Source organism: Anarhichas minor, unplaced genomic scaffold (assembly GCF_050575085.1).
Source record: "Anarhichas minor isolate MPS153535 unplaced genomic scaffold, ASM5057508v1 ptg000054l, whole genome shotgun sequence".
NCBI lineage: Eukaryota > Metazoa > Chordata > Actinopteri > Perciformes > Anarhichadidae > Anarhichas > Anarhichas minor.
In genome coordinates, this window is record NW_027466500.1 from 299,662 (window position 1) to 325,734 (window position 26,073).

General features: G+C 41.1%; 1 protein-coding gene across 3 annotated transcripts in view; it reads left to right on the forward strand.

Annotated features, from left to right (window-relative positions):
• The window catches only part of LOC142931822 (protocadherin-15-like), a 129,137-nt gene that overhangs the window by 56,160 nt on the left and 46,904 nt on the right, over nt 1-26,073 (forward strand). For all 3 annotated transcript variants that reach the window (XM_076075939.1, XM_076075940.1, XM_076075937.1), the window contains 6 exons: nt 4,423-4,516; nt 8,595-8,723; nt 14,345-14,650; nt 15,779-16,009; nt 19,132-19,248; nt 24,817-24,957. In XM_076075939.1, the coding sequence (XP_075932054.1) occupies nt 4,423-4,516; nt 8,595-8,723; nt 14,345-14,650; nt 15,779-16,009; nt 19,132-19,248; nt 24,817-24,957 (1,018 nt within the window). The remainder of the gene's footprint in view (nt 1-4,422; nt 4,517-8,594; nt 8,724-14,344; nt 14,651-15,778; nt 16,010-19,131; nt 19,249-24,816; nt 24,958-26,073) is intronic.

A 26,073-nucleotide genomic window follows, 5' to 3' on the forward strand; every position in this document is an offset into this window, starting at 1 on the left:
AAGCTGTGTTGCAGCAGTGAATCCCTGCCTGTTGTTTACTCTTAATCTGCTCCAGTGTTAAAATTGTTTGTCTTATGGAGGCATGTTTACTTTGTGGCTTCATAGTTTTAGCGGCAAGCTGAAACTGTGATACGATCAAATAATGGGAGACTGTGATTACTGCCGTTAGCACTGTAATCTCTTCAACCAGAAACGACAGACATCTTGTTGAGTAGATAAACCTCCTTCAGTGCATTCTCAGAAATACTGAGAAAATACTACAACCCCATCACAAGCTCTGAGCAACCTAGCAATATGATACCGTCAGGCAGGTGCTTATTTCGCACATGATCAATCAAAGAATGATTAGCTTGTGTGCTTGATGAGTGTGCAGTTTACAGAGCCCTTCACGCTCTCATTTTTCAACCCGTCAGAACTCCAATATGATTCAGTAAAGAGATTTTCACATTTGCTGCATGTTCAGATTCAGGCTACATGTGGTGCTGGCTCAATCCAGCTATTATGAATAATGAGCTCTCAAGTCTATAACTTCCTATAAATGGGGCAGGTTCTCTCGAGGGAAGAGGCAGGACTGCTTCAGATGCAGGACTACTTCAGATTCACTCACCATTTTGGTAGTGAGCAGGTCTCACCCTAAAGTCAGTGGCTCTGTCAGCCACCAGGCGCTATGCAGAGAACATTTAGTAATGACATACTAGCAGGCAGAGGCCAGATCCGGTTCACACATCATAAACAAGTCTAAAGTATTTCTAATAAACTTAAGACGTGTCAGATATTCAGTACACAGTACTTACAGTAACTTTGAATATTATGGTCAGTGTCAGTTTGGAACAAAATAGATCCAGTATATACTCAAGTGCTGGAAAAGTACGTCCTGATGACCCACTAAATATACATGTCAGCTGCATCAATATACAACCTGATTGTAGTGTTTCGCAGATATATTGGCATTGGCGTATATGTTGGCTGATTAGTACGAAATGTAAGTACATGAATGTGTTTGAAGTAATTTAGAAATACTGTCTCAATTTTATAGATTGTCGAGAGAGAAGTGTAACATTCCAGTGTGAAAGTGTGCAGTGAAAATATGGCTAGACAAAGTAGCCAGGGCTATATTAGCTTAATGCAGATATATAATTATTAGTGTATATGTTCGCCAATAAGTAACAAGAACCGGCAGTATAGAAATGCCAAACTAGGTTTGAGATCATTTAGAAACAGTGTCATCATTACATAAAGCACATAAAAAGTTTATTTTTACACTTAAAATATCTTTCTTTGTCACAATTCCTTGAATAAATCAATAAGGGATCTGTATCAAGGTTGATAATACTATGTTTTTATGTTTAGAAAAAATGCTATCGGCTGATTTGTTTTACACTTCAAAGTATAAACTTCAGTAACAGCCTCAAATATCCAGTGTCAGTTGGGCTATAATCAGCAGATCTTGCTGCTATTCTTTATTGTTCCTGAGAGCATCCCCTTTGAAGCCAAAACATTTTTTGTAGCGCCTCAAAGTCACAAAAACCAAAGAGGCCACGCCAACTTTGATACTTGAGCCATTTTCAGTGCGCAGGTATCCAGTTGGCAGCTGAGTTTCTTGCTTCACAGAGAAATTGAAACTGAAATTGAAAGAGTGCAGAAGAAGGTACACCTTTTACAGCCCTGTGAAACCAAACACTGCACACTCAGTTCTCATTAAATTGACTCAAAACAAGGGTTTTAAATCACCCAATTAAAGTACAAATATACTGTATGTCACAGATTTGTCTTTGATTTCCCCTTGTGGAATAGTTGAGGTTTATCTTATCATAAAGAAGTATTCCACTGCTGGAAAGATTGTCTCTTCATAAAACAAGGCTGTGTGTGAAATAGAAAGGCACAAATTATTGTTTTTTATTTGGTGCTACATGACCAGAGAAAACAGAGAATAGTGGCTGTGGTATTCCCTTTTCAGAAAAAGGTAGAAAACCTGCATCATCCAGAATGCACTGGGCTTGTTGCTGCCACTGAGAAGACAAAGCATGATGCTCTTTTCAGTAATTTAAACGTTACGCTTTTGCTACAAACTTCCAACTGTTTTAAGGTGACGTTAAAAAGAAGAAGAAAGAAAACACAGTTGCTATTGTACTTACTCTATGCTCAGACGTCGGTTTTGTGGCACGGGCTTTGGTTGATTTTTCCAATTCCTTTTCGGGATCCTGAAATATATCTTCAGCACTCCCCTGTCCATATGTGGCTCAAAGCTTGGATGTAACGTTACACTTGCTTGAGCCTTACTCCATGAAGTTGGATTCAACAACTTCATCCAACAGAAACGGGCCTCTGTGAAATTTGCTGGAATACAGCGACTCCACTTGTGTTTCCATCGGTGCACATTTATCCCAGCGGCACCACGAGTTGTCCCCCACATAGGGCGGCTCTGCACCCCGACCCTCACCGACTGGCAGTGCGAGACTCTTTGCTGTGGCGGCCTTTTCCTCCTCCATACGCCCCCGCACTGTACTTGGGCTCATATAGCCGAAGTAGCTCAGAATGTCTGAATCCAGTATTACAATATGGCAATCTTCATTATCAACTAAAACATTTGCCTTCTGCCACGGTGTTCCAGTGGATGTTGTGATTTTGGAGGAGTGAGGGGGCGAGCATAAACAAAAAGTACAATCTGCAGTTCGAACAAACATCCCGTTCAGATTACGTGTCTGGTTAATGAGCGGGGGGGTGGTTATTGGGTGCTGGCAACATGGAGGGAAGTTTGGCACTGTTCATTTGCATATACCTCCCACATTATAATGATAGAAAGCTGTTTGAAAATTGGCAAAGTATCCCTTTAATCTGTATCTGAGGTCATGCCACCTGGCACTACCATCCTGTACATCAAGTCCAATATCAAGTTGAATTTGCCATTTAGGGATCCAAGCAGAATGAAAGACTGACTTGGTGTGACTCGGATGGATGGCCTCTAACCTGCACCATTGTCGCTCTAACAGTGCTGTTAACAGCACACTGTCAGTCTGACAACATCTTTTCATTTGCAGTGGCTGGGGAGAAGAGGCAGGACGCTATCACACATGATCAGTGAACCTCTCAGACCCAGCCGCTCAAGTGTAGTTCAGCACTGCAGCTGTAGTAAGGAGCAAACTCCCCAAGCTGACTAAGTGACATTAATCATTCCAATCTTTGTTATCATCAGCACCGAGATCATCATCATTCTCTCCGTAATTAGGATAGTTATCACTGTATATCTTCATTATTACATTCACATCACAGCTCCCTATACCTTTAGCTTCATTGAGCACACAGTGGACTATTTTCTACCGGCATGCTTATGCATAAATAAACATGAGCACAGCAGCCAGTGAAGGATGGTCTGCTGCATATTTATGGTGTTTTTAGAAAGCCGCATTTGCCCTCTTGAACCACCGATCATCAGATGTATTCGATAAAAAGCAATGTGTTCACCTTAACTTGGGGCAAGTGTTTTGAAAGAAATAGACGATGTTGATCGAGGTTTCTGTTATTTGCCTTTCAGATTTTTAAGATGAGGCTCTACAGTTTGATGGTTATGAGCCAGAGAGGCAGGAAGGAGGCAGCGGTCAGGTTCTGCTTGGACTGTTTGGCCAAAGAAGCCTTAAATTAGAACTGTGAAGGTGCATGGGGACAGCAGGGAATTGCAACAGGCATTAATCTAGCAGTGTGTTTCGATGCATTCGTCTTTCCTTCCATTTGTGGTTCTGGCAGAGCCTCTCCAGAGTGTGGTAGGGAAATTGTTTTGTTCATGCTGTGTTTGTGTGTGTGTGTGTGTGTGTGTGTGTGTGTGTGTGTGTGTGTGTGTGTGTGATTATATGTGTTAATGCTCTTGCACTCACGTGTCTCGTGTGCCTGTGTGTGCAAACAACGATAATTCAGCGTTCTGCTTGGGAATGCATCCACACTCTGTGTTTGGCGTGTGCCAAATTATACCTTGTGAACGAGCAGGAGGGTCGCTGTGCCTGCTGCAGTCATTGGAAAGGAAACATGAATCTTTCAGTCTGTAGTCCATGTGCTTTGGGAGCAAGAGGCAGGCTACAGAGAGAGAAAGACAGAGTGGGAGCATTTAAAAGCCCACGTGCTCTAAGCCAGAAACGTATCCTTCTCTTTCAGCGACCGTGTTTTATAAATCTGTCTAATCTGGAAATAAATAAACTCTGAAGTGCAGCCCTCTCGATCACTCTCTGTTGGATCAGCGATAAAGAATTCAAAACGTTTGTACAAATCTCTTTAAGTGAATGCTCTTTCTTCATATGACACAAACAAGTAATGCAGGACCATGTCTACACAGAGCCCTATATTGTCTTTCTTTTTGTAAGGTTGTTGTATTAATGTCTCTAGTTGTCAGTGTGTAATAATAATACAAGTGTCTTCTCTGACCCCCCTCTACAGGATTGGCCTACTGCTTCTGAGAGAGTCTCTGGACAGAGAGACCACAGATCAGTACCGTCTGATTGCCACAGCCTCCGATGGGAACCCTGGAGGGGTGAGGCACAATCCTCTTTATTAAACTATTAGCCTGAATCCTCGGGGTCTGTGGTCGTCAACCATTTTGAAAACATGAAACTCAAATAAGATCTTCACATACAAGCTTATTAGTTCAGAAATTGTGGCTTAACGAACCCGAGCGCTTCATTGGTATGGAAAATGTAGTAGTGCGTTTGAACTCGCATACTTTAATACCCTGTGATTTTGTCACAGATTCCTAAAAACTGTGGACGCATTAAGAGTCAGGTGTCTTTGTGCCAAACCAATACGACACCAGAATAATAAGGGCTGCCTGTTCATTTAAGTCCGTGCAGAAATCATAACTTTGTGATTTGGTAATCTGTTGAGTTGTGGAATTGCGTCATTGATTGATAAAAGCCTCTGCTGAATATAACCACCCTGCAATAATTTGAATGTTATTCACTGTCAAAGACAAAGTTATAACTACGTGAGCTTGCAAAGTATTTTGTACATTCAAAAGTTTGTCCGTTCTTACGTCTACTGTTAAAAGTTGACTAAAGTATATTTTGTTGCCGTGTTTTTTAACTACAGTTAATTTGAGCTATCAAAGCAGTTTTGCTCCACAGATGTTGAACAGTTGTTTTGAACGGCCAAAGTATTGAAACATTGATATAATTTAAATAGTTTGTTGAGTTTTTTTAAGATCAGATAATAAAAGAGTGGGTGTATAGTGTTCCCTGAAATAGTTCAAGAATAGGAGCAAGAGCAAGATCAATGCATGTATAGATGCAAAGGAGTGGACAAGCAGCACTAGTGTTAAGCCAATCTTAAAGTCTTTAAGGAGTACAATGATTTCCTTTATATAGAGCAAATCATTTTACCTGAGTAGTACTAACCATAACTAGTAACCAAGCTTTAATTGTAAAATTGGTGGAGTTTTCCTTTATTAACTGCTGCCCATACGATGTCATCACGAGTGACTTTTGAGTGTTTACATTCACAGACCTGTCTCTGTAACTTAGTCTAAGGAAACAGCAGACACTACAACTGAGAGTGAATGCAATGCTCGCTGCTCCTTCTCCCACCGAGAGCAGATAATCATATAAACACTCTTAATTTAATTAGACTGCACCTCAGTTGGCTGAGTTTTCACAGCTGTCTGTCTTCCAGGCAGAGGTGAAACGTGGTTTCCTTTTTAAGATGCAGTGTGATAGGTAATAAACATTAGCTGATGAGCTGTTACAGGAGTGATGTTGATTGCCCCCCCCCCCCCCCCCCACTCACCTGTGCACGCACAAACACTCAGAACTGCAGCTCATACGTCTGTCAGTCAAATGGAGCTATATAAGAAGTATTATATGCTGCCGCTGTGTCACAGTTTTTGTGAGATTCCCAGAACTGTAGGAGTGCAAATTGAGACAGTTGGAGTGTGTGGGGCAGAGGAGATGGACAGTGACGGGGCAGAGAGAAAAGAGCATCACCTCACAGAATGAGGGAACCACAAGCTGGTGCTTTTTGTCCTAATCGTAATGGACTGATTGTACAAGCAACGCCCGCTGCCTGTATGGTGTACGTCTGTGTGTGCGAAACGTCTCGTCCACAGAGTAAATTACTGGCAGACTTGTGTGGGCTTAACGTCACAGCTAGGCAGAAATGCTGTCACAACAGGAAGGAAGTGGAGTGACTGAGATGGGTAAAACGTTGTGGGAGGTTTAGAGGTGAGGGACTCATTCAGCAAGACAAAGTGCTGCAAGCAAGGCTGGAGACAGGGAAACAATCAAAATATGCACAGGAGTAGGACACCGAAAGGAGAGACCGACCGAGTAAAGGAGGGGGGACACCAGGGATTCGCATGTGCAGCTGTCGATTATTATTAGTTATTAGTATTCTAACAATTATTCCATTGATTATTTGAGTAATCGTTTGATAAGACTTTTGCTTCATCAAGGAGCAATGGTAAATACATAAAAGAGAAAACAAGACAGAACTACTAACCAACGTGGGTATTGCTTTGATTTCATGCAATAATATTATCTGTCAAAAGTAAACCCACTTAGTGCATTTAAGTGCCTTATTACATTAAGGTTTCAATTTTCCCCGCGTGAAGTCAATCTAAAGTCAATCTAAACTTTAAACAAAAAATTGCAGACAAACTTTTTGTCATTTGTTGAATTTTAACTCTTACATCAACTAGTACATGGAAGAATTTGTGCTAATCTGCATGGCCAATTCAAAATTTGTATTCTCAACAGTTACCATCAAGGAGACTCCGATCCCAAAAGGGAGGACAGATGAAGCTGTTTCTCTTGCCCTCAAAGAAGGGATTACATAACAGCCCGATCATATCAGTCCCTGCAACATGGCTTCTGGTCCAGAGTTGTCACTTGAAAGGCAAAAGCACCATCAGCCACCTCTAGATCTTTCAGACAGTGAGGACAGAAGACGAGACATCACAGAGCTCCATCTAATTTATGTTAAATAAATAATAGCAGCTCATTAATCACACTCCTGGTCGTAGAGGTAGGCTTTTTTGGCTTTGATAACAACACCCACGCCAGGATGGAGACGCTAATTGGCTTCGGGTCCTCTGTGAAATTGAAAATAAGTAGATCCAATCACCATACTGATGGCGAGCTGCGTCCTCTTGTATCCTGGTAGTGAATGAGAGGCATGAAGTGTGATGGTTTTCAGCTTGGGTTGCCATGTCAAGTGGTTTCGTGAAAGGAATGATTATGTACGTCTCAGAAGCTAGAACAAAGAACACAACAATGGTGGAGGAATTCCCTACAGACAGTGTGATGAAGGTGACATTAACTAGGTCATTTCATTTGTGATATTGCTGCTTAGTGTCTCAGCTGCAAGGGTAACTTCAAATGGCTGTCTTATGGGAACTATTTTCTCTTGCACAAGGCCATCGTTCCCCCCCTAATGGAGACCATTTATGCCATTGTTTGCATGCAGCTTCTTCTCAGTGCACTGAGCGTTTATAGATTACACAGATTCAGCCATTTCTCTATGTTGATTTATAGGAGTGCAATAGGTGTGTCATTGTTTGAAGGTTACCAGCAGATGCCGGGGGGGGGGGGGGGGGGGGGGGGGGGATTTGCTTTGCCCAATGAGCTTTGAGATCAAACAAACCCAGCACATTTTACATGACAAACACAAGCATGATTTAATTCACCGTAAGCATGATTAAAATATAGTCTATGACATCCTCCAATGCCATAAAAAAAAGTGCCAGTGTTGATGTAAATGTGTTGAGTATTCTGCGTCCTCCAGAGGAAGGAAGATGTGATGGATCTAATCTGATGTTTCTATGCCACTGGCTCCCCCAATCTTACAACCTTTTACAGTTTGCTCTTAATAACTACCACCAAAGCATCTGCCCCAACGGGAATGTAAGAAGGTCAATACACCCAGGATTAGTACGCCATATTTCTCTGCAAACAAAGCATTAGTGTCGATGTTCAAATTTCACTCCATATTACTGATATGAGTAAGTTGTATTGATGGTTGTGTTATTCACATTTACAGGGGTTGTGATACTGTCAATGTTGATGTCAGTAATTTGACATTCATTTATATTCTGTGTCAACAAGATGAAGAGCCTCTTTGCAGCTCTGTGAGTGTGTACTGGATGGGATAAGCATTGTGCAAATTAAAGATTTTGAGAAGATACTCCTGTGAATGAAAAGTCAGAGGATGACCAAAGTTGTTTGATTCATCCTCTTGAACTTGGATTGTCCGTGCAAAATGTCATGGCAATCCATTCACTAATTGTCAAGATTGCATAGTAATGGCTGACAAACTCATTGGCAGAAAGTGTCAACAGCAGGAATGACCATGTCCCTATTGATAGCCTAGTGTTTGTACTGTTATAGTATACATTTGCTGTTACAACATATAGTTGATTTTGTCATTGCGGAAAAGCTGCCGCAAAAGTGACAGCTGATGGGGATCTGAGTAAAATATTGCAAAAACCAGCGCCTAGTAAATCTGCCTGTACAGTAGATGAAATAAACAGTATACACCATATTTAAAAGTAATGCTATACAAAGGAACACTGAATAACATTGGTCTTTATTGTGCTCTTTGTTCATTTATTTTTTCTTTAGACATCCACTACTACTGTGAACATAGTCGTCACTGATGTCAACGATAATGACCCTGAGTTTGACCTCACCATACCCACAAATTTTACTGTCCAAGAAGAAAAGGCCAATTTGTTTGTCGGACAAGTCACGGTAAGTTTGATGTCTTGTTGTCCTTTTGAAACAAATAAAAAGCTTCTGTCTCACCAACATCCACATTAGATACAACATGGCCTGTTCACTGTTGTATGTCCACATGTGGTTTCTCATAAATTGTACTGACTCACAACCGTGCCTCATTTCTCGTTGAGGTAAAAAATTACCTGACATTTTCCAACATGGCCAATTTTGTTGGATAGATTTATCACCCGGAGCTGCATCTCTGTTGAATGGCTTAGTTCAGCACCAGTGAGCTGCCAGACTTTTGTAATTACTGTTGTAGATTAATTGGCCTGATGTTTGTCAGTGAATTACTCATGAAAAAAATGACAGAAGACATCCTCTGCACATACAGTACAGGCTTACAACGTGGCCGACAAGGCGATACAATCCACCGGTTTTGTTTTTTTATGGCATCAGTTTCTCTTCTCTGTCAAACATAATAGCGACCCCAAATCCCCAAGTCACTGGTTTGAAACATAGTTTCAAAGCTCAATACAGCTCAGAGTAAAGTTTCAAAACAGTGGACCAAGCGACATTTTGGGGGATTTGCTGGAGGGTTTGGGCGATATTACAAAATCAGTCCGCACCTTTTATATGTTGTTAAAGAGTTTGTTCTGAGTTTGGAAGTTGTCTCAGCAACTGTTCTTTGATGCAGGCTCACAATATCAGAAACATTGAATAATTATTGTCCACAGTGAGATAATTCATAAACTAGTTTAATAAAAATGGAATGTAATTTGTTTGATAATGTGCAGTAAAATGTGTTATTATCAATGCATTTTGGACACACAGCGCTATCTGTATCTCTGTATCTCCAAAATATCTTCATCTTCATTTTAATAGATACAAAGTGTTTTAAACTTCTAGCCTTCGAAAAGTTCAAGTATGCATGTGATCACTTCACAAACTCACATTTTGATGAGACTTGTACGCTCTTTCAATTCCTTGTCATGTCCTTGTAATTGCTTATGCAAACAATACATTTGCCACGGGTAAACAGGCACCCTCATATGAGTAACATTTGTTGCCTTTCAGGATATATACTTTTAACATTAGGCATCCCATTACATTTTTCAGGAGGTAATGAAATAGACCACGAGAAAAGCAAGTTTATGAACTGTGAAATAAGACAAAAGGACATGTGAAGGAAGCTTTGTGTCTGAATGAGGTAAAGCTCCCAAGTATTTTCCTCACAAATGCAGCCAGCAGCTAGATTAGAGTTTAGCCTGCCCCACTGTCTCTCTCTCTCTCTCTCTCTCTCTCTCTCTCTCTCTCTCTCTCTCTCTCTCTCTCTCTCTCTCAATCTCTCTCTCAAGCTCTCTCTCTCTCTCAATCTCTCTCTCTCTTTCAATCTCTCTCACTCTCTCAATCTGTCTCTCTGTCTCGTTCTCTCTCTCTCTCTCAATCCCTCTTTCTCTCTCTCTCTCTCTCTCTCTCTCTCTCTCTCTCACCCTATCCTGCTTTGGAAGGTTTTGCCGCCTTGAGCTGAGACTGCTTTTCTGAATGAAAGAAAAGTACATTAAAGTACTTAGCACAACACAATCCTGCTTTCTATGCACATAGAGAGGCTACAATGTTGCCGGTTGTAGATGATCAAGAAAGGATGATTTGTTTTTTTAGTTGATGCAACATTTTTTCATAAAATCTCAAGTAAAACAAAGGTCACATATTGTAGACAAACATTAGTGAATATATTGATCCACCAATAGATTAGATAATACCATGAGTTGGACATGTCGTTTACACCTTTTTGTCATGAGACATTCTGCTGATGGTTGACTGTGGACACCCTTCCTTTGTCTGAATTGTTATGCTGCGTTTAGGCAAAATCTTGCAATACCGTAAGATTCAGCCTTAGTGCCATTAAATTACAACCTACTACTGTTGCCTGTCTCTGTTGAATCCTTCTTCCGGGTTTGTCCCCTTCGCTAAATCCTTTCATGGTGGAGAGACATTTTCCAAATTGTTCATGGCAAGAGCACATATTTTAAAAGTTCATGCTCATAACACAGTATTTGAGGAGATTATGCCCGTCAGGATGAGGTTTCAAAACAAGATAGCACTTGTGCTGTAACATACATAACACCATTTTGAAGTGTTTTTGTAATAGGTTGGGAAGTGTTAGTGTATGTGTGTATATGTAGTTGCAGGCAAGGTGCAAGGTAATTTAAATCTAAACGAAGGCTCTTGGTTTAATGAATTACCCCATTTCAGCAGTAAAGACATGTGGCCTTAAGATTCAAATTGCCAATAACTCTGTATAATGTATATGAAAATTCAAATTTTTTAAGTCTCATTTAGCCTCATTAAGTCACCCACAATAAAGTGCACTTCACATATTTCTGAGCCGAGCCAGATGCAGTTAAAGTTTGTGTTACCGGGGTGCGTTCGTAACTCGTCACTCCGAGTGCTGGAGCACACTCTGGCACAAACTGGACCGTTTGCGCTGTCGATGCGTGATGAACGACTGAATTCACACAGAATGCAGGTCGATCATTACATTTATTTGTAAACTATTTTCACTAAAAAGAACTTCAAGCACCATGTCAAGTAGACTGAACCCGATCCGAAGTCGGGTATCCACACTCTAATCCGCAAGCTGCACAGGTAGTCACGAGGGATAAAATATAGAAAGATAGTCTTCTTAATTTAGCACACTCTACAATCTAAGATTGCACACAGAAAGACAACAAGTTGTTGAATTTCAGATCTGTCTAGTTTGTACACTGGATGACACACACACTGTGATGTGTCATTGACAAAATGGGAAAAGCTAAAATGAGTGGAGCCCGATTGTCACTTAAAGCACACCACTTTAGTATTTTGCCGTTTCATCATCCGGCCAGTTAGGCTTACAATGCTGTAACTGCTAGCTTTCCAAGTGTCTGAATAACATTGTGTGATGTGGAGGTTTGTCAGCATTTGTTCCTATCAGCACGGTAGCCGACTTACTTTCATACGACGCGCTAGGTAAAAGTCAAGTGGCTGATGAGATGCCGACTGCTTGAATTAAGATGCTATTTGTGTCTTTTCAGTTATTTCACATGTAAATGTGATGTGTTACTGTGAAATCAGTTCACCTTTTCCTGTAACACCTTGAATTTCCCTCCAGAGAGGGAATAATAATGCAGTCAACTACGAAGCTTCAGGCAATTGCCAACGGTGAAGATGACTGCAGTGCAAATGCATAATGTTATTAAGTAGCTTAATGCTAAACCTAAAGCGTTGTGGATTACCGTTACAGTAATTGGAAATGGCTCCCACCTGTTCTTACTTTACACACACTCACACTGGAGACGATTAACTAGGTTATCAAAATTGACAGCGATGCTGGTTGTGCTAATAGAGTAATTTGTTCTGTGACTGACAAATCCTAAACCGTACGAGCTCATTCTGTTTGCTCACAGCGGGGAGCCGTAATCTGAGCATGCAGATGACCGGAGGAAAAATCGATTAGCATTCGTGTCAGACACATCATGGCAGCATCATGTAGAATTGTTGCTAATTGAAAATAATGCCATTTATTTATTTTACAAGCAGATTCCCCGATCAAATGAGTTTTTGCAAGCATTTCACTTGGTTAAGTCACATACACTTATCACAACCTTTGGTTTGGTTTTGTGAGGCTGACAGCTTAATTATATGTTTCAAAAATACTGTGCATGTGGGCTTCTTTTATTTTTTTTAAGACTGCAGCCACCTGTTCAAGCTGCTTCTTGTGCTGCAATCACAACGATATTCCTCCACTTCCACAATAGATGTAAGAGCTCTCCCATCAGCTCACAATCCAAAGTACCAGTTACTGATCACTGAAGGCGTTCGGATTGAAAAACTATGAAAAACATTTCCACACACGCTGTCACAGTGTGAGGAAGACGGTGAGCGATGATTTAGAGCAAAATAGTCAGAAAATACCCAAATAATATTTTGATAATAATTTGGGCAAACAAACAAAGGCTTTACGGTCTCCACCAAGGCCAACAACATGACCACCCATGTTTGTTATGTCTTCCAACATCTGCTGCAGGTGGTGTAGGACCTGGCCTGCCCTGCACAGACCTCTATAATACATACAGTATATTGTCCTTTGGAGGCTATGGAAATATGAAGATTTGTTTATTGATGTTAGTGCCTGTGAATTAATTGGATTACACCCCTTACAAGGCAAGGAGCAGTGTGAATGTTTGTTATATAATCACTTTAGAGAAGTCGTGATCCGTGTGCACATATTGACACAATGTGCTTTGGTCTGTTTTGCAAAGGCTTAATGCTGAGGTTCAGTTTTTAGCCTCGGCTTTGAATCTTCGTCAGGCATTCCATGCAAAACAAATTGGGGTTAGCTTTTACCACCCATATGCGTATCCTCCTCCCTCCTCCGCTGTTCCTCTTTTTTCCCCTCTTTGTGCTGCCTTGTCCTTACTTGCACTGATGTTGATAAAACATTGCCAGACAGACAGATGAAATGTGGCTTCATCTCACTGTCTTTTTTTCCCCTTCCCCTTCCCCTCTCTGTCTCTCTCCTCTGTCTCTATTTAATTATAACAAATAATTACCACCACACAGGGGACAGTTGGATAATAAACACACACACATAAACACAAGGCATAATGATTGCCTGTCATATCCACACAGAAATGAATATTTGTGAAGCAGATAACTTATTTTAGCCTTTCCTAAATATATTTTATAAATATTTTTCTAACCATTTATTTTATTAGGTTTTTACTTTACTCTTTTTATTCAAAGTATAACATGTATACTACAAAAGGGTGATTGGGGAATGCAGAGTTTGCATAAAAAAGGGGTTCTGGCCCTTTTGAAATCACTATTACTAATGAATCTGTGACTTAAACCCTAATCTCAATATGAAGAACAGGAAATGGGAGCAAACGTATGGCAGTTGTTTGAGCTCGGTTGCAGAACTCTAGCTTACATGGCTTTGTGCTTGGACCCTCTGTAAATACGTAAGGCGTTAAGATGAAGCCAGGCCCTAATGGATCATGTAATGGATCGCATCACACGCGCACTGGCTATTTGCTTAAATAGCTTTGCATTTCAGTTTTAAAATGTGTTTTTCCTATGGGAATAACACAATGCTATTATTGATGTATGTAAATGGATTCTTAGTGTTTTCCGCAGGTTGTCAGTTTATTTCAGCGGCATCAGGAGGTAAAACGGGGTTTATTGATGATGTTTTATTGACGTTTCATTCAGCAAGCCCACTAACTCACATTTCTTCCAACACATGCAGTCTCTAAGTCCACTGTAAAATAATGGCCAAGGCAACATTAGCCGACTATTATGCTTCCATCTGATTACTCAGGCTATATTTCAGGCTGTCTTGGTTCAGTTTGCGTTGGCACAGACCAATGAATTACAATCTTTGTAGTTCACTTACTTGCTTTGGGAGCTTGGCAGAATTAAATGGTAATTGGTTGAAAAATCTATCAGCAAAAACTGCATAATGTCACCCATCAGATCCCCGAAGCGAAGTCGAACACACTTGCCCCAGATATTACTATTGAAGGGGAAACGTTTCTTTCCACAGGCCTACACTGAGTTAACAAAAATAACTACATTTATATCATTAAATCTTTTTTCTTTCTCCCCAGGCCACAGATCCAGATGCAGGGGTTAATGGACTGGTGCGCTACCGGATCGTGAATCAACCAGACTTGTTTATAATTGGTGCTAACGGTAGCATCTACACAAGAGTGCCTCTTGACCGGGAGTTTAGGAGCCAATATGACCTGGTGGTAGAGGCATCAGATGGGGCAGTGGATCCACGGCGGTCCACCTTGACCGTCTCAGTCCAGATCACGGATATCGATGACAACAGCCCAGTCTTCTCCCAGCAAACTTATGTGGTTAACGTACCTGAGAACAGCCCAGTGGGAACTCTGGTCCTAAAGCTAAGCGTACGTACTTATGTGCATGTGTTTATTGCCAACGTTTTTTTTCTCTCTCTCTTTCCTTAAATGTCGTCTGTCTCTCCATTTATGTAAAGTAGCATAAGTGCTTTAAACATATGTAGTAACTGGCTTTTAGCATCTTTCAAGTGTTTAAATGTCATAGTTTCCAGGTAGAAACATTAACAGTGACAGAAACATACAGTACAACGCCTTACATACACAGAGAGAAACTATTTTTTTCTCATAAGAGTTAAAGCTAGATTTTTCAAGTCATAACCAGCCTTTGCCATCTGACCTTGAATATAATGAATATAATAAATTAATATAACACATGAATATAATACTACACACATTTTGAAACAAATGTTTCAACTTGCTCACGCGCTTGCACTGCAGTGAAGTGTAAGGAAACCATGTGCATGCAGAGCAAACACAGAGCGGAGTTGTGAGTAATTGCTGGCATATTGTGAGTGACATTTCCCGGAGAGGGATAAAGCAGGAGGAGAGGGTAAGTTAGCAGGGGGTGAGGGTTGAGGGGCGAGGGGTGTGAATGATAGTGGCACTGTGACACCATTAATCCCCGAGACAACGTCACCTCAACTCTAAACGGACGGGGGTGGCTGGCAAGACGCCTAAAGAGCAAAAGTGAGATGGATATAAAAAGAAAGTGGATGAGTTTGGTAGCTTGAAACCTAATGCTTACACCTGAGATTATTCTATCCTTTTGTTGTGTGTCAATAAATAAAGTTTGTGCGTGTGGGCGTATCCAAACATGTGTTCCAGCATCCATATACTGCATCTTACCATTTTCTATTACAGTAGCCTTTGCATTTGATATCTACGTAGAGGTGTGATTTTATGCAGAGGACCAACTTAAGCTCCCCTTACTGGTTTAATTTAATCAGAACGTATTAATGATTGATGTAAGTAACCACTGCAGCATAAAAACGCAGAATTAAAATAGAAACATGAATATTCATTTCCACAGCCACAGTGCTTATATATAATATATAATATATATGTATGTTGAAATTTAGAAAATATATGTCCTCTCTCTCTTTCCATCACCCCACTTTTTCTCCACAAATGTACTGTAACTTGTTTTCTCACTCATCCTTCTCTTGCTTCTCACAGGCGGTTGACTCAGACCTCTTTTCCAATGTCACGTATCGGATCAAGACTGAGTCGGCCAGGCAGCTGTTTTCTCTGAACCCTGTCACTGGGGAGTTAGCTGTGCTGCAGACCCTGGACTTCGAGGACCTGGCTAGTATGGGCATGGGGGCCTCTTTCACTTTCCAGGCGGAAGCTGTCGACCAAGGAGGGGTCATGCCCCCAGGGCAGGCCACCGTCACAGTCCGCATCACGGTAAGAGCCCCCGCATGGTCAGTCCACCACAACCTCTCGGAGATCTATTCTCCTTCCATCCATCCTCATTGTCCCTGAGGCGCAGCAGCAGCACTGGCAGTGAATATGTGGTGACTCATTAGCAGAGTTTTACAGTAATAGTATCTCGTCTAAGCCATAGTCCGAAAGGGGATTTGAGACATATTGTACAGAGCTGCACCTGTGCTCCTTTTGTAATATTAAATTCAGTTTTACTCCATTCAGTGCGAAAGCTGAATGCATTTCCTTTGTAAAACATATTTTGGCCTCCCAACCTGCTTGTCCTGGTATCATCACCAGGACAAAGAGAATTTGATGGATAGGTGTTTCAGCCTCGCACACAGTGCTATTCCGAGCTGAATGACTCATTAGCTTTGTGACAGCAATTATGTCAGCTTTTTCAGGAGCTTGTATTCCCTTTACAACCTTTCAAGAGATTAACGGCTGAATCCCAACGAAAGGATTAGACGCCTTATGTTGTGCTACTATTCATGTGTGTACGCGTGCGCATTTGTGTGTGTTAATGGGTGTGTGTTTTTGCTCTGTGGGTAATTCTGTGCTTCAAAATGTGTGCATTCACACTCATCTATGCGTGTGAATTCAGTCATCTCAAAGTCTGCAGAATTACGCTTTCTATTACATTACATTACAGTCATTTAGCAGACGCTTTTATCCAAACGACTTACAATAAGTGTATTCAACATGGGTATTCAAGAGAACTACTCGTCACCAGAAGTCATAAGTGCATCTCCTTTTTTAAACAAGCATCTAAGAGCATAAACCAGAGCAAAAGTACAGTGCAGAAACAAAGTAATACAATAAGTGCAACAAACTAGTATGAATACAGTAAGTGCTGAGTGGAAGGCTCGGTGTAGTACTTCTTGAAGAGGTGAGTTTTCAGCCAGCGGCGAAAGATGGGCAGCGACTCTTCTGTCCTGATGTCAGTGGGGAGTTCATTCCACCACTGAGGGGCCAGGACAGAAAAAAAGCCGTGACCGGGTCGATCAGCCGCAGGGACCTCTGAGCGACGGGGCAACCAGTCGCCCCGAGGCAGCAGAGCAAAGTGGTCGGGCGGGGGTGTAGGGCTTGACCATGGCCTGGAGATAGGAAGGAGCTGTTCCTTTCACTGCCCTGTAGGCTAGCACCAGAGTCTTAAACTGGATGCGAGCTGTTACAGGGAGCCAGTGTAGAGAACGGAGAAGGGAAGTTGTGTGGGAGAACTTGGGGAGATTGAACACCAGGCGAGCTGCAGCTTTCTGGACAAGCTCCAGAGGTCCAGAGTTCAATATTACACTGAATGGGAAGCATCTAAGCTTATTTAGGCAGGCTCGCTACATGAACTGCCAACCTGTAGAGTGAGTTTGTCCTCTGATAAGGACAAGCTTTGTTGCAGTGTTTGTTCTGTCACCCAGGTTCTGTGTTTGATAGGATAAGGCATTGCAGCCACTGATATCAAATCCATGTCTGCTATTTGAAAATGGTAGACATGAATCCGAATGAGCCTAATGGATTCACACAGGCTTCTCGGGGACTAGAGTTGGAGCTGATTCAACTGATTCCATTTCCTTCCTCATATAACACCTCCAGAGGGTTATTTGATGTCGTTTGTGTTTGATTTCCCCTTGTATTGTTTTGTTGTTGTCTCTTTGGTCGGATGCCTTGCAGTGATGGATTGAGTGTCCTGTCTGTCTCTTTCTTCCGAATGATTCTCCCAAACTTCTTCTTCTATTCTTGTACTTTAGAAATGGAAAAAATACACTTTGTGCTTGTAGGTGTGTGTGTGTGTGTGTGTGTGTGTGTGCGTGCGTGCGTGTGTGTGCGTGCATGGATGGAGATACAGCATGTCTCAAGCAAACACGACTGTGTCTTCGCTTGCATCCTGTGAAAACTTGCAGCACGATGATCAAGCTTTGTTGTTCAAAGTAAGAGCTGGATCATAGATTTTCTGCTAGGAAACACTAAACCTGTGTATAGATCATAGTGAGGCTGTCCTCCACTACTGAGTTTATATTTTGAGGCCCATGGCTCATTCAAAACAGTGCACGGTAAAGAGAAAAGTCAAGAGAAAGGAAGATCATGCTCCAGCAGTTTTACCACAGAACTAATCTATTCCTGACAGATATGACGATGGCTTACTTCCTTCTCACAAAGCAAAGCAAAGGGTGGCACAGTTAACAAGATCCCATTGCTTTGCGGGCCGATAAAATGGTAGACTTCTGCTGTGCATTATTTACATGGAAAAGGTGATTAAAAGTGGTGGTAACAGAGACCTTCGGTGGCCTTCTGGTTATCTTGAAATATGAAAGGGTCTTCCTAGGGCCAATGTTTGGTTTGTCCATTCTGGGCTGCTGTAGAAAAATGGTGGTGCAACGCTGCAGACTCCGTGAAGAACACCAGCTCTCTATGTAGATATAAAGGGTTCATTCTAAGGTAACAGAAACACAAAGATTGTTAGTTTCAGCCGAGTGAAAACATAGTTATGAATACTATATTCCATTTCTGCTGACCGATACATTAATTAACAAAGGCCTTGTTAAAAATTGGTTGAATTTGCATCTACGTTTTAGTTTTAATCAGCCAGCTACAATATATTGTGTGATTTTCTTAATTTTTTATTTACAATATGGATTGATTTTTTTCATCTGTATTGGTGTGATTACAGTAAACAGTATATCGTATGGTCACATTCAGCTCAGACACACAGTTCTTAAAGTACATGGACAAAGCCTGGGGCACGGTGAATTGCTGCAGTGGGGAATTTTTGCCTGAATCCACAATAACGTGCTTGAAGTGTTAGCTGACATCAAACAAAGCAGCAGCTGCAAAATCTGCACTGCTACAATATTACTCTTTCCACATGCAGACAGCATCAGCAAAAGTAGTAGAAGAATACTTTGATAAATGTGTTTGACCCTATAAATGCCAAATCTGATCTGTCACCGAAAGAATATCTGTCCTGCCCGTTCTCTATAGCCTGTTAATCCGCAGTGTAGCTGAACATTGTGTTCTTTGCTGACTTAATAACACAACTGCAATGTAACCAAGGTTACAAATATCACCAACACTGATACACCTACTTTTATGGAATCTCTTTTTGTTTTTAGGACATGAATGACTTCTCCCCCATCTTCACCCAAGATCTGTATAAGGGCTTGGTGGCGCCCAATGCAGAGAAAGGAACTGTCATCACAACTGTTTTTGCTGAGGACCGAGACCCACCAGTGAGTATAAAAAAAAAAAACACACGTCACACTTTAACTTTATATTCAAAACATGCAATGTAGACCACATTGGTGGTTAAATTTCAAAGCACACAGAGCATGTTGACTCCATCTGTTTCTAAGGTAACAGTACAGCACATGCTGTGCTCTCAGAACATCAGGTAATTTCAGCCATAGCATTTAATACAATGCGTTTTAAAGATGTTTCCGATGCTCTCATTAGAGCTAGTGCTGTGTGTGTGTATATATAGTAAGGGGTCTTCGTTTGTATGAGTCTTCTATCAGTTGCCTCAGACAGCTTCATGTTTCCTCAGACTCCTTCACACCACTACATCTGAGCAGGTTCTCGTGGGACTGGAGCTGTGAAGATGCTTTTTTTCTTTTTTATGGAATCTGCAAACCAAGGAACACAATGCAGAAGAGCAATTGTGCCACAATGTTGAGACTATAAATGATATGACTAAGAGGAGGCAACACAGGAGCAATGGAGAACATTTTTGGGGGTTGAGAATCACATGACTTTTTTTAGTTTAAGTCAATAGGGACATGGTTGTAGATTCTTTTCTAGTCGTGGACACTTCACTAAATCAGCGTTTTTCTCTCATAACAACACAATGTGTCTTTTGTTCATTACTTTCAAATTTTCTCTGTGAAAAACAAAAGGAATAGAAATAGCCTCCTGCTCTGAGTGTGTTTCTCAATGAAGTCTTGTACTGTATGGCCCTCTTGCTGATGGGATCTCACCAGGGTCTGGGTGAGTTTATGTACTCTCTTAAATGCTGAGGGATATGGATGCCTGTCAGTCCCAGCTGTGGGTGGTAAAACATTCTGAGAGCGCCACAATCACCGCCGTTCATCTTATTTCTCCTCTCAGAGGGAGACTGTCTATGCAGCTAGGAAATCATTCTTTTTAATGTCAACTTTTCCTCTAGGATTTTATTCCCTGAACATTCTTATAGAGAAGTATTGTGCTAAGACCCAACTATTAGGTAGGAAAAGTAAGAATTAAAGAAAATAATCATTATCCAGCTTATTTTTTATTGAAGTCCATAATACTAGTTGGCAGTCTTTAAAGCATCCAAGGCACTATGATTTTAAGTCAAAAATCCTTATTTGACATGTGTTGCATGGCATGTTAATACTGCCCGCTTAAAGAGACCACTTACAAGACATGACAATGGCAATAACAAAATAAGTGTAAACATGTACTTTAACAAGCACAATTCTGCTGGCCAAAACGAGATATTGAATCACAAATTAAGAAATTAAGAAATTCAGAATCACTTAATAAAGGCTGGGGTCACTGAGAAAAATGTACCAGTTTTTAGTGATGTAATGATGTTTTTTTATATGGTAGGCCATGTTGCTGTACTGTGTGGTGAAGTAGATTCTGAGAGGTGCTGCTAACGGGGTCTCTTGTTCAGATGATGATTCCTGTCTAAGGATTTGGCTCCAGTGAAAGCTTGATCGAGGCCCTTTTTGTTGTAAGCCCTATGTTCAAATCGGTGATACATGTCTTTGGCTCGGTGTTCAAAAATCATTCTCAGTATATCTCAAATCCCTCTCAGCCTTTGAAACCGGCCATATGCTATATTTGATATGAGGCATTTCGTGTGGTAACTATCCACCTTCAAGATGGTGACGATCAACAATGATTCTCAGGTCCAGAACATGTGTATTACAAACTGAATTTGACGTTGGAGTTAGTGGTGTTAAGGTATATAAGGTACAAGAATAACAAAAAAGATCACCAATATATATCCTGTTCCACTTGATGTTTTCTTTGGAAAGATTGGTCTGGCTGTATATGTGCCTTTCTTTCCAAAGTTCCCAATAGATAGAGTACACACAGCTGTGCCCCTCACCTGTCTGTAAAGTCTAGTTTATGAACTTCACAATAAAGTCTGTGGGAAGAGTTCACATTTGGTCTCTGTTGTAAATAGTGATAAAGCATCTGGGCTGTCAAATAGTCTTTGTTTGTGTACAGAGACTCCACACTATGGTGACTCCTCAAACGTTTTAACATGTGATGTCCTGGAGATATGCTTCCAGAGAGCTGGTGACTGGTTTGATGAGAGAGTGAATGTATTTAGATGCTGGATCAGTGATAGTATCAATGATATTATGATGGGCCTGCCTAGGAGTGTGTTCAGATGTTGTTGATATTTGAAGGCAAACTAGGGTTTGGAGGCAGAAGGAAGTCACTGTGATCCATTTGTTTTCAAAAGCAGTGTCTACCATGGCTTTAAGTTTGTATTCCATCATTTCAGTGGGATTGGAGGTTAAAGGGACATAATATTGTGGGTCCCTGAGTTGTCCGAGAGCCTCATCCCTTATCTACTGGCTATATGGCACATTCATGTAGTTAACAGATGGTGTGGCTACTGCATTAGCGAGCCTGTTGTTATACCATGCCTCCAAATTTAGATCACAATATAACCTGTATAAAGATGTTTGTGTTATAGGAGCAAAGGAAAGACCTTTTGACAGGACTTGTACACAGTCATTAGAAAAGAGCATTTGCGGAAATATTGATTACCTTCTCCTGGTTTGTGTCCAGTGAAATCCCCCTGGCCATAGGCGGTAGTCCTAAAGTGCCGCCTTCCTCCTCAGTCTGCCCTGTCGTTTTTTCCTAGTAGTGGAGGCTTACTTATCATCCATGTCTTGTATTCTATTTTTTTAATATATATTTAGTCTTTGCCAGAGATTTACTAAGTTTGTCAATGTCTTCGCGGCGTTTTACTTTCCGTGATGACGTAGTTCCGCCCTGAGTCTTTTTATCTACCTTGATTAAACACATCAAATCCAGTGAACATTTGTTAAGGATTGTCTTCCATTTGTTTTTAAAGTCTGGATTGCCCCTACCAAAGAAGGGAAGCTGATTCTTAAACCTCTGGGCATAATTTCCTCTGTCCAGTAGTCAAAAAGTGTGATAGCATGTAATTCAAATTTCTTGTCCTTTTCCAGGACTTTTCTTAGATCAAGGTAAGAGACCTGTGCCTCAGTGATTTATAATGAATCCATGTTGAACAAAGACTCTTTCACAATGATATCATTGCCTTTTTCGATGGTGAATGAAAATGTATTACTCAATCTCTGTGACATCCTGACTATAAAAAGGCCCACTATCCGGAGCAGCAGAACGGAGCGACTCGCCAGACTAAGCCCCAATTCACTGATTCTGAAGAAAGAATAGGGAGTGCTGTACTGGGTCAAGAAACTCGCTGTTGGTGAGGTTGAAGTAAAAATTGGTTTCTCTTCAAGGAAGAGGCAAGTAGTCGAGTAAGAATAAAAACCAATGACTGTCCAGCTCACTTTAAATGAAGTCCATGTTATTGGTACAATCTCTGATTGTAAGTTTTCATTGACAAAGGGAAAACACAATTTGACTCAAGTCTTCATCAGGCTATGAAGTGCAATGAGGACAGGTGTTTTTTTTTAAATGGAAACCCATCAGGAGATCATGTGACAAGAGGAAATCATCATCATGTTATCATGAGCACAGTGGCAGCGAGTGAGACATAGGAATGACTCTGTGAAATGGCTTGACAGACAGAGGGATTAGATTTTCTAACAGGAGCTGACTAACCCAGTCTCTTATTGACCTGGATTTGGGAGCCCAAAGCATTTTATTGACAGGATGCCTGTCATAGACATCTCATGGTTGAACAGGGCTTAGTTGAGTGCTTACTAAGTACACACACACACACATTCTCTCTATTACACAGCCTCATAAAAACGGCACACACAAAAGAAAGAGTGGAAGTGACTCACTCTGGCTTTTAGTCTTAATGATACAAACATGAGCCGTGCATATTTAGTTTGAAGGTTATAATGATGTAGTGACCATTCCTTCTCCTATTTTGAAAAGAGGGCACAATATCTATCCCCCTGCGCCTTGGGAGTTATTCTAATGGTTTTTAAAAAGTGTATTTTGGGCAGTGCCACTCAAACCAATAGCCTCCATGTTAATAACACTGTGAATGAGAGAGGAGATCACCATGAAGACAAATGTTCCAGGAAGAAAGCTTGATTCTTCAGCACAAGATTTGCAGAGTTTGTTATTTGTGACTGAATTTAAAAGTTGTTGTTTTCTCTACGGCATTATGCATCACAGCAGAGAACGTTATAGAGATTCACATTTCTTCACTATTCTAGTACATTACATCCCTCCTTGTTTTGTATAGCGCATTATCCCTGTTTATTGGTCACTAACTGTTTCACAACCCAACCATATTAAGTTGTATGAATGTGTTGACTTTGTGTTTTACACTCTCAGCTTGCTCAATCCTTGTTTTTACGTTGTTTTTCTCTGACGCATCAGTCGGTGCTTCTTCATGCTTCTGAGCTTGTTCTTTAATTCATGAACCAGCTATTCTATGCTGAAGAGAATTGGGTTCTATGTTGCAACAAGGAGGAATAATTTTGATGCCAAAGTACTAAGAACAGTATATCGACATTTTTTGTTGCTCATCTGCAATGTTAATAAAGCAGTGAGGTCACTCAGGGGTGGGCATGAAACATTCATAGTCTGTGAGTCAAATGCCAGACAAGAAAGGTGTCTGTGCAGCTGCAAATGTCTGTCGACAGAGAGACATCCTTGAGCAAAGTACTTTCAACTTTATCTGCTGCCATCTCTGTAAAAGTCTTGCTACTGAAGTCACTGTATTCTACTCTTCTGTGGGAGGTGTTTTCTTTTTTTTATTATTGGCCCTGTCCTGACATCTTTTCCATGAAATGTTGGAAAACAAGTTGAAGAGCTTTTAGAGACGAGGCCCTTTTTCTGAGAATCCCCTGAGTGAATTCACTCAGATAGTTTTGTAACCTCTTAGAGACGCATTTGTGTGAGTAAGCCTCCCAAGGGATCCATTGCTACTGCAGGATTTCCCTCTCTCTCTCTAGCCCCAGGTTCTTACCTCGTCCCAGGGGAGCCAAATCAGTTGAGGCAAGGGAGCAGAGTCTCAAAAAGAAGAGGTCCAAAGAGATGAACCGGTATAACATAAATTATAGATGCGATTACTAATCAGGAACTGTGATTAATCTTAATCAAAGGGTCATACTAAAGTCCAGGCTCTCGCTAATGAATGTAAGTGTGTTACTCTGGAGACAAGAGGGGTGGGTTTAATGGAGAAGGTTTTTATTCCAAATTAAAGGGAAGAGGTCTGAATCAATGAATAACAGTGAGAATACATTAGACGGCCTGATGTGGAAAGAGACGAGTAAGACATTAGGGTCATTTTTCAGGTTACATAGAGAGAAGAGCAACCTTTTCTTACTTTAACCATTATTTTTAAGTTTTTCTAATTGTCAGATGCATATCTATACATATATATATATATATATATATATACATACATACAGTACATGGAATTTGTGTGATGAGATTATTCAAGAGAGTATTTCTAAGCAAACAATATTGCTACTCCCTTATGGCTTTAATACATTCTACAGAACCCAATTACTTTGACACACTGTCTTCCATCTTCACAGCTTCATTTGAAAATGTGATAGGTGGGTACCAGATAAGTGGATTGATGTGGTTCATGTTCTTCTTTCTCCTTCCTCCAGGGTACTCCGGCAAGTTTTGTCCGCTACAGAGTGGACCTGGACAGGTCACCGTACAGCGGGAGCATCTTTGATGTGGAAGAGGTAACTGGAAGAGTCATCACTAAGGTCAACCTCAATGAGGAGCCCAGTGTCACCTTTAAGGTGAGTGGTGGTGATTATCTGCTGCCCCTTGTAATGTCGGTGTGTTGGACTTATCCATCCATCCATCCATCCATTTTCCTCCGCTTATCCGGGGTCGGGTCGCGGTGGCAACAGGCCAAGCAGGCCGACCCAGACCTCCCTCTCACCGGCAACATGTTCCAGCTCATTCTGGGGGACCCCGAGGCGTTCCCAGGCCAGCTGGGAGATGTAATCCCTCCAGCGTGTTCTGGGTCTTCCCCGGGGTCTCTTCCCAGTTGCACGTGCCTGGAAAACCTCCAGTGGGAGGCGTCCAGGAGGCATCCTAATTAGATGCCCGTGTTGGACTTATATAAAAAGGAAAATGTTAAACTGTCGTTAGTATGTACAAAATAACTACAGTATATAAGCTTTCAACATTTGACTTGAGCTAATAATGATGATGGGGATCTTATGGGGGCACTAGTAAGTATAATTGATGAACACTATTATAATGATAGTCATCATTAAAATCTCATCCTGTATCACAAACACGAGACGTTATTTACAGCATGGATGCTTTCTTGTTCTCCTGATTGATGTTAACATGCCTGCATGTTTTAGGGTACTAGAAGTTGCACTGAAGATCAGCGGGTCAGAAATTTGCACATTGACTTTTTAAAATCGAAGAACAGGCATTATTACTCAATTGTCTCAGTGGTCATGTCATTGCTTCTCGTGTGTCTGTGACCAGTAATATTGAGTTTTTTTTATCGATCAAACAAATTCCCTCCCAAGTACTCGCATAAAGGGTCTTTTACGGTGGATCTGGTGCTTTGGGACATGAGCAGATATGTTGCTTACACTCCAATCTTGTCTGGACACCTCTAGCCTCTTTTTGTCCTCCTCTGTTTTTCTTTAAACATTTATCTGTGTTTATTCTTTTTCCGCCTATCTCCCCCTCTCTGCCGCCTCGCTCCCCCTGCTTCCCCCCAGGCTCCATTCTCCACAGTCTATGAATGTAGATCAATACGTTCACACTCGCTCTCTGGGAGCTTTGCAGGCTGCTCGCCAGATCATATTTTACCAGTCTGTTTTTATTAGGATTCCAAACATGTCGAGCAAAAATGCCTGGCAACCTCAAAAAGGTTATTATTTGTG